The 8,837-nt window shown below is 47.8% G+C and overlaps 1 protein-coding gene across 1 annotated transcript in view; it reads right to left on the bottom strand.

Moving 5' to 3' along the window:
- Positions 1-6,555, bottom strand: part of Hmbs (hydroxymethylbilane synthase) — an 11,551-nt gene extending 4,996 nt beyond the window's left edge. Inside the window, exons 1-8 of the mRNA XM_008825964.3 lie at positions 6,440-6,555; positions 3,016-3,069; positions 2,627-2,699; positions 2,199-2,248; positions 2,067-2,122; positions 1,636-1,713; positions 578-655; positions 391-466 (exon numbers count right to left, since the gene is read on the bottom strand). Coding sequence (XP_008824186.1) covers positions 391-466; positions 578-655; positions 1,636-1,713; positions 2,067-2,122; positions 2,199-2,248; positions 2,627-2,699; positions 3,016-3,069; positions 6,440-6,472 — 498 coding nt within the window. The 5' untranslated portion in view covers positions 6,473-6,555. The remainder of the gene's footprint in view (positions 1-390; positions 467-577; positions 656-1,635; positions 1,714-2,066; positions 2,123-2,198; positions 2,249-2,626; positions 2,700-3,015; positions 3,070-6,439) is intronic.
- Between the last annotated feature and the right edge of the window lie 2,282 nt (positions 6,556-8,837).

Genomic DNA, 8,837 nt, shown 5'->3' with positions numbered 1-8,837 from the left:
ATAAAATAAATAAATAAATAAATAATAAATAAATAAAATACTTTTAAAATAAAGTAAAAATTGAAGCACCTTCCATCCCCACCATGGAAGTAATCACTGCTTAGTATCATTCTGTATTGTCAATGGCTATCTGTCTAACTAACATGTAAACTATAAAAGCAGGGACAATGTTTATTTTACAGTTATTCCCACTACCAAGAAAGAACCTGTTAAGAAAACATTAAAGAACTGGATAGATAGATGAATGGCTGGCTGGCTGGCTGGCTGGATGGATAGAAAGACAGACAACCCATTGCCTCTGTGGGTCACTTGCTTTGGAGCCTCTCCACTCTCAGTCCTCTAAACCTCTTCCTATCTAGCCAGGGCCCCTTCCCTATTGAGAAAGGATACAATACTCTTGAACTCCAGATGTGGGAACTTTTTCTGCAGCTGGGCCACTCTCCTCAGGGAGCTGGTTCCCACTGTGCTGTTCAGGGAGTTTAAAATGAAGTTTAACACAGGCTGTTCTTCTCCTCCACCTTCCATCCCTCTATCTTCTGTGTACATCCCAGCAAGTGTCTACTCAGGCTCCACTCACCTCCTCTCTGGCAAGGTTTCTAGGGTCTTCCCAACAAATTTTGGGTGAAAGACAACAGCATCACAGGGGTTTTCCCGTCTGGTAAACAAATGAGATATTTCATCTCCATTTCTCTCTCTCTCTCTCTCTCTTCTCTCTCTCTCTCTCTCTCTCTCTCTCTCTCTCTCTCTCTCTTCTCACACCAGCAATCGAACCTAGGCCCTTGCACACAGCTAGGCAACCACTGAGCTACATCCTAATCCTCTTTTTTGGTGGGGGGTGGTTTTTTTTTTTTTTTTTTTGGTCTTTTTGAGACAGGGTCTCCCTATAGCCCCAGCTGTCCTAGAACTCACTATGTAGACCAGGCTGGCCTTGAACTCACAGAGATCCACCTGCCCCTGCCTCCCAAATGCTGGGATTAAAGGCATGCGCCACCAAGCCCAGCTACCCTCAACCCTCTTTTTACTTTAAAAAACTATTATTATTAAGTTATTATTTGGAGACAGGGTTCACTCTAGCTCAAATTGGCCTGGAATTCATCATGTATCCGAAGGTAAGTCTCAGACACCCAGCAATCCTCCAATCTCAGCTTCTGGGTGCTGGGATTACAGACATGAGCCACAACATTTGGCTATTTTATTTTGTGTGTGTGCACATGCACAAGCATGCATGTGTACCATGACATGTATGTGGAAGTTAGAGAACAACTTGTGGGAGCCAGGTCACTCCTTCCACCACGTGTGTCCTGGGGATCAAATTCAGGTCCTTAGGTCTTCACTGCCCCCCACCTCCACACACATACAAGGTTTCACTTAAGTTTCTCAGGCTGGCTTTAAAATCACTTTATAACTCAGGCAGACCTTGAACCTACTATCCTCCTGTCTCAGTCCCCTAGTAGCTGTGATTATAGGCATATGCTACTGGGCTCAAATCCATTCCCTCTAAACAGTCAACCAATTGGGTTTTCTAAGTTTTCTACCAGGCTTAATGCCTTTGAAGCAGAGGGCCAAGTCCCAAAGGGAAAAGCAAAGGCTCTGGTCAGGTCCCTACCCAGGCCCCCTTACATGCAGGACTCTTACTTGCAGATGGCTCCAATGGTAAAGCCAGGAGGTAGCACGGTAGGTACATCCTTCAGGGAGTGAACAACCAGGTCCACTCTAGAAATGAGAGGTGGAGGGCAAGGAGAGAGGCTTTGAGTAGCTGACCTCACTCTTCACCTACCCCTGCCTCTACTGTAGTGAAAGTTAAGGAAGAACACAGTTCAGGAAGGCCTTCCTGAGACCTTGGGACCTTGAGGCCTGCTCTCTTTTCAACTTCCCTTCTACCGCATTTCCCCAGGCAATCTCATACTCTAGGCAGCCAGCCAGAAGGCTCTAAACCAAGACACTCTCCTGTCTAGAAATCCGAACTCCACAAATGAGGCCCTCAGCTGGTGATACTAGGGAATGTAGCAATCTGGGGTTCTAACAAGAGACTGGAAGGGGTGCCATACTCTCCCATCTTCACTTACTCATTTCTCTCCAGGGCATATTCCAGCTCCTTAGTAAACAGACTCTTCTCTCCAATCTGCCAGGAAAGAGCCTCAGAGTGAATCTCTTATAGAAAGGAATGGGAACAGGGATTGGAGGAAAGATAGTGTTACCTTGGAGAGTGCAGTGTCAAGAATCTTGTCCCCTGTGGTAGACATGGCAACTGGGGAGAGAGTCAATTAGGTGCCCATTAGTCAATATTTATTGAGTCACTACTGACCCAGCACTGTGCTAAGATTCATGGTGGGGACAGAGGCACATAGCTCCAGTTCCTACCCTCTAGGAATAGACAATCTAAGAGGAAAAGCAGACGCATTCATAAGAAGACCCAAGGCAGAAAGGGTTAAATGCCAGGCTAGCCCAGAGAGCTGGAGGTAGAAATGTTCAGAGGAGGCAAGCCTGCAACTGTGAGCAGCCAAAACAGATTCATGCGAGCAGAGGCCCAGGCTTGACCATAGGCAAAGCTAGAAACACTGTATTCTCCCCGTCAAGGGTATTAGTCTTCCATTCATTTTCATTCATTTCTCTCAAGAAAACTTACTGATTTCAAACTGAAGGCCTGGGTACAAGGTTTTCAGCATCGCCACTACATTGTCCGTCTGTATGCGGGCCAGCTGGGGACAGAGATTCAGGTTAGTCTTGCCCTTCCCTAGCTACTGCCTCAGACTCAGATTCGTTCTAGTCCTAAAGGGACTAGAATTCTCAAAGGGGAATGAGAAAAGCCTGGCCTGGGAGTCCTCTCTGTACCCCACCAACTTCCCCTGGTCCACCTTTTCTGTGGCAGGAAGCAACCTGCTATTTCCCATGAAATTGAACCCCCAGACACTCTATTTCCTCTATGCTGGGAACTAGCCATCTGGGGCCCTCTCAACCTCTGGCCCTGTGAGTACTAGAACTCTTCTGGCAATGCCCAATGGTGCCTGCACTCACCTGGCTCTTACGGGTACCCACTCGAATCACTCTCATCTTTGAGCTGTTTTCTTCCTGCAGAAAGAAGTCTCCACATCACAGTCTGTTCCACAACACGTTATCCAAGAACCAAAATCACAGGCTTAGAAGAGAGGAATCTTAGTCCCTGGCCAGCTGAGCCTACAAGTGGGGAAATACTCCAAGCCTGGTCCCTTAACCTTCCTTGGTACCTTCTTCCTTTCAACAGGGTCCACAGAAGCAGAGAGCAGAGGAAGGCAGTAGTAGGATCTGTTGTGGAAGTGGCAGCAACCAGGACACTGAACCCCAAAGCCCAGGCTGGCCAAGGCAGTTCTCAGTGGGAGGGCTGCACACAGCCAGGTGGGTAAAATGATAAGGCCCATCAGCCTGACCACAGTGAGGGTGGACCCTGCAGGAGGGTGGGGCAGAGCAGCTGAAGCCACACATCACTGGAGGGCAGGCTCACAAACCACAACAGAGCACGCACTTGAGAATGCCTCACTACTCCCCAGATGCTGAGAGAGCTACCCCATAGCTGCCACACTAAGGGTCCCTTAATCTGCACCCCCATAAGGTCTGGAGTCAACCATTTAACATACAGTCCTGTTCAGCCTCTAGGCTACATGACTGGAGATATCATCCAGGCAGGACTTGTTCATCTATGAAATGAAAGTCCATCCAAATGCCTCAAGATGTTACAGAAGATGATGAGGCTAAACTACTAACATTGCATAAATGCTGCCTCAAGCTTCACCTAGTAAATCTTGGAGTGTTAAAGCCCAATCCAAGACCTCAAAAGGACACACCTCTTTCTCCTCCCAGGATGCCTTGGACAAAGGAGCTCAGAGCTGAGCAGGTAGAACTGGGTTCTGCAGCCTTACACAAAAGTCTTATTACTTTCTACTGACCAGAGTCACTGTAGAAACCATCAACTTTCCCTGCACTGAGATCCTCAACTCACAGGTTCTTTTGTAACCAGATATTCAGGTTCTTTGTTGCTTGAGGTGAGAGCTTACTGCTCTTGGACTCCAGTCTCCTCTGTTGTGATTACTCTTCTAATAAATCTACTCCAGGATGCTCTTTGCAAACTTGGGGAATGCCAACTGTATCACAAAAATTCTAGACCACAAGGAACCCACAGAAAGGCATCTAAGGTTCCCACTCCCCCCCAAAAATCCCTTAATTTCATTGAACCAGCACATTTTCAAGTCAATTAGTTGCATTAAAAAATAAGTATTTCGGGGCTGGAGAGATGTCTCAGTGGTTAAGAGCACTGACTGCTCTTGCAGAAGACTCAGGTTCGATTCCCAGCACCCACATGGCGGCTACAAACAGTCCTTAACTCCAGTTCCAGGGGAATCTAAAGCCCTCTTCTAATCACCACGGCATTGCAGGACATGGGTGCACTCACATACATGCAGGCAATACATTCATACACATAAAATAAAAATAATATTTTTTAAAATAAATATTTATGAGCCTGGAGTGGTGGCACACGCCTTTAGTCCCAGCACTTGGGAGGCTGAGGCAGGTGGATCTCTGTGAGTTACAGGCCAGCCTGGTCTACATAATGAGTTCCAGGACAGCTGGAGCTGTAGGGAGACCCTGTCTCAAAAAGACAAAATAAAAAAAAGCATTTGGGGTTGGAGATATGGCTCAGCAGTTAAGAACATTTGCTGTCTTCTGGAAGACCAGGCTCTGCAGGCATTGCACACACATGTTGCACTTACATATATGTAGGTAAAACATCTCATACACACATAATTAAAAATAATAAAATATTTTTTTAAACTAAGTATTTGAGAGACTGGAAAGATGGCTCAAGAGCTTAACAGCCCTGGCTATTATTCTTACAGCAGATCTGGATTCCCAGGACCCACATGGTGGCTAACAACTGCCTGTAACTCCAGTTCCAGAGGATCTGACATCCTCTTCTGGCCTCCATGAACTTACATAAATGCAGGTGAAACATTCATATACATAAAATAAAAATAAAATTTTTAAAATATTTGAGCCAGGCATGGTGGCACAGGTCTTTGATCCTAGCACTCAGGAGACGGGGATGTGGATCTCTGAGATGGAGGTCAACCTTGTTTACATAGCAAGTTCCAGGTCAGTTGGGGCTACAGGGAGATCCTGTCTCAAACAAAACAAAACAAAGTACAGTAGGTGAAAAAATAAATATTTGGGCTAGCAAGACAGTTCAATGGGTAAAAATGCTTGCTGTGCAAACCTGACAATCTAAGTTTGACCCAGATGCCACTGTGGAAGGAGAGAATCAACACCTGAAAGTCATCCTCCGACCTCCACTGTGGCACATGCCCACATGACACATGCACACACATAATAATAATAATAATAATAATAATAATAATAATAATAATAAATAAAATTAAACAATTATCTGCAGGGCATGGTGGCACATGCCTTAGTCTCAGCACTTAAGGTGAACTGGGAGGATCACCAGAGCCCAGAGTTTGAGACCAGCCTGGAGAACATAGCAAGATTTAGTCTAAAAAAGAAAAAGTATTGATCATTCATATGCTAGAGCTATTGTTTTTGCATGCTGTTTTCCTCACAACAATCCTATTAGGTTGGACAGGAAAGGCACCTCTTCCACAATGTGTTACTAAAGTAAAGTGCAGAGGGGTCAAATTATGGGCTCTAAGACCCACAGCTAATAGGCAGAAAACTGGTGGTGAAATGCAGATCTTCCTACCCCTGACAGTGTTCAGTACAAGCAAAGAATCCTACTGCTTGCTCACCAGCAGCCTGGACAGGAGATAAGTAAGCCTAGGTCTTATCTCAGGCAGTCAGTGGCCTTCAAGGCTCTGTAATATGCTGGTGCACAAGCCCAGAGTTTCCAAAAGGGAGGCAGAGTAACAAGGCCCGGGGTGGGGGTGGGGCACCCCACAAACAGCAGTAGTAAATCGGAGGTGTGTCTCTGTAGGAGACTTGGAGAGTGGGTGGGGCTGGGTGACCCGTAACGGAGAAAGGGCGAAGGCACGCCTCCAAGATGTTTGTATACAGTTCCACGACTTGGGGTGAGCTCTCTCCAGCTCGAGTCGACCAGCTTCCAAGGAGGTCGCCTTTGCCTGTCCCTACCCTGTGCAAGGATCTTGTCTGTGCACAAGACCTTTACTGGCTGGGTCACTAACATTTGAGCCATGGGAAGCCCACCCAGAAGCCCACGGGAATGGAGTTCCACGGAAGCCCACCTTTCCACTCTTAACCCCACCCCCACTGGTCACGGATCACCCCTTTCCTGTCTAAGGGTAACTCAGTTACTGGTCCTTTAAGAACGGGACCGAGAAAAATGCGGTGACAGCTAGCCCTTCCGACCAATAGGCGGTGAAGCACCGCCGCCCGGGGCCAATCGGTGCAGCCAGGGCGCCGCGAGCGTGCGGGTCCCCGGCTCAGAACTCACCGCGGGCACGGCGGCGCCGCAGTTACCGGACATGACTCTGCTCAGGGCGCAGGCGCGGCGGTGCCACTGCGGTCCCACGGGTTCGGCACAAGCCGGCGACTAGGGCCGGCGAGGACGGAGGGCACATGGGGCCCGATCCCACACCAGCCGGCCGCAGTACTGCGGGGTTCTGCGTCACGTCCGGCGCCCTCCCTCCGCCGGGCGGCACCTTCCTCTGGGCGGGAATTAGCATTGCGACACCGCCGGCCCCACGCTCAGGTATCCACCTGGCCCAGTGCAGGACGAAGTCCCATAATGTGGTGCACCTGTGCCCAGGGCGTGCACATAAGATCAGAGTAGGACCTGAGAGCCGGTTTTGCGTCCACTCTGTGGGTCCCGGGGATCGAACTCAAGCTCCCAGGCTCTGCTACAAGTGCTCTGGCCCTAGTTCCATTTTTCCCATAGGCTTTCTGGTTTGAGAGTCTCTCTCTCTCCCTCCCTCCCCCTCCTCCCCCCTCCCTCTCTCTGCAAATGCTATCCTCTGAACACACGTGCAGTAGCATGCGTGTTCTCTCTCTCTCTCTCTTCCTCCCTCTCTCCCTCCCTCCCTCTCACTCTCCCTCCCTCCCCCTCCTGTCTGTCTGTCTGTCTGTCTGTCTCTCTCTCTCTCTCTCCCTCTCTCCCTCTCTCTCCTCATGCAGGCTCAGGCTGGCCTTGTTTTATAGGTAAGGATCTTGAACTCCTGATCACTTCTGCCTTCACCTCTCACCACACTGGGCTCTCTAACAGATAAAAATAAGCCATTGCCAAAGGGGAGATTAGACTAACCCTAAAATGCAGAGCCTTAGGTAAAGGTGACTTGTACAAGTTAACATGCCCACTGGAGTATTCATTCATCATCCACAGGGCAGTTCCAAAACACTCCCCCTCAGAATTTCACAGCATCATACCTCCAGCGTGACAGAGATGATTAGAATAACGTGTATGGCATTTGTGTAACTTGTGTGACTGTTCAAACTTAGCTTTGAAATAGCTTAGCTTCTGAAATAGGTAGACTTTTTTTTGAGACGGAGTCTCACATAGCCCAACCTTGCCTCAAACTTGTCATGTAGCCCAGAATGACTTTGAACTTCACCTCCCAAGTGCTAGATAGGATTCTAGGCATGTGCTACCATGCCTGAATTTCTACTTTTAAAAATGAAACTAGTTCAGCGCCTGGTGTTGGGGTGCATGGGCACATGTCTTTAATCCTAGCACTTGGGAGGCAGAGGCAAGGCAGATCTCTGATCTCTGTGAGTTCCAGGCCAGCCTGGTCTTTATAGTGAGTTTCAGGCCAGATGGGGCTACAGGGAGACCCTGTTTCAAAAAGACCAAAAAAGAAAAGAAAAAAAGAAACTTCTTCAAAGAAATTGTGTCAAAAAGTCAAGTCCAAACCTAGGCATGGTGGTATGCCCAGGCACTTGAGAGGTGGAAGCAGAAAGATCAGGAATTCAATTTGAGATCATCCTCAGCTATGAAGAGTTTGAGGCTAGCCTGGGCTACATGAGACCCTATCTCAAAAAGAAAAGGGCTGGGTGTGGTGGTGCAGGTCTTTAAACCCACACTCAGGAGGCAGAGGCAGGTAGATCTGTGTAAGATGGAGGCCAATCTGATCTACTTAGTGAGTTCCAGGCCTGCTGGGACTACAGGAAGACCCTGTCTCAAAAAAGACATTAACTGTAGTGGGAGAGGGACATTTGTGTTGGGTGCGGTTGAGGATGATGCCAGTTGTGTGCCAGCACTGAAAGGCTGAGGATTCTGAATCTGAAGCTGGGCTACACAGTGAGACCTTGTCTCAAAAACAAAAAGAGCCCTTACACACAAACACAACACACACACACACACACACACACACACACGAGCAAACCTTCCCAAACCAGAAAAACTCCTAAGATACTTCAACTAGGATACTTTCCAATACTTTAACTCTTCTTTAACAAGCAGCTTAAGTCACAAAGTCCATATTACTTTCCTTAAACAACCCCATGGGGCAATTTTCTGACAGGACATGTCACCCAAATAACAATGGCAAGGTAGCAATGTTTAAGCTGGCAACATTAAAAAGGAAAAGTTTCAACAAAAGATCTTTTGGGCTGGAGAGATAGCTCATCAGTTAAGAGCACATACTGTTCTTCTTTCAGAGGACCTGAGTTCAAGTCCCAGCAACCATATCAAGCAGCTGACAACCACCTGTGACTCCAGCTCCTGGGGACTCCCACACCTCTGGCTTCTGTGGGCACCGGCACTAATGTGTTCATACCCATATGCAGACACACACACACACACACACACATACACATAATTAAAAATAAAAAGTTATGGCTAGAGAGATAGCTCAGTGGTTAAGAGCACTGGCTGCTCTTGCAGAGGACCCCTGTTC

The sequence above is a fragment of the Nannospalax galili genome, unplaced genomic scaffold (assembly GCF_000622305.1).
Source record: "Nannospalax galili isolate Female #2095 unplaced genomic scaffold, S.galili_v1.0 scaffold229, whole genome shotgun sequence".
NCBI lineage: Eukaryota > Metazoa > Chordata > Mammalia > Rodentia > Spalacidae > Nannospalax > Nannospalax galili.
This window is presented reverse-complemented; position numbering and strand designations above follow the sequence as displayed.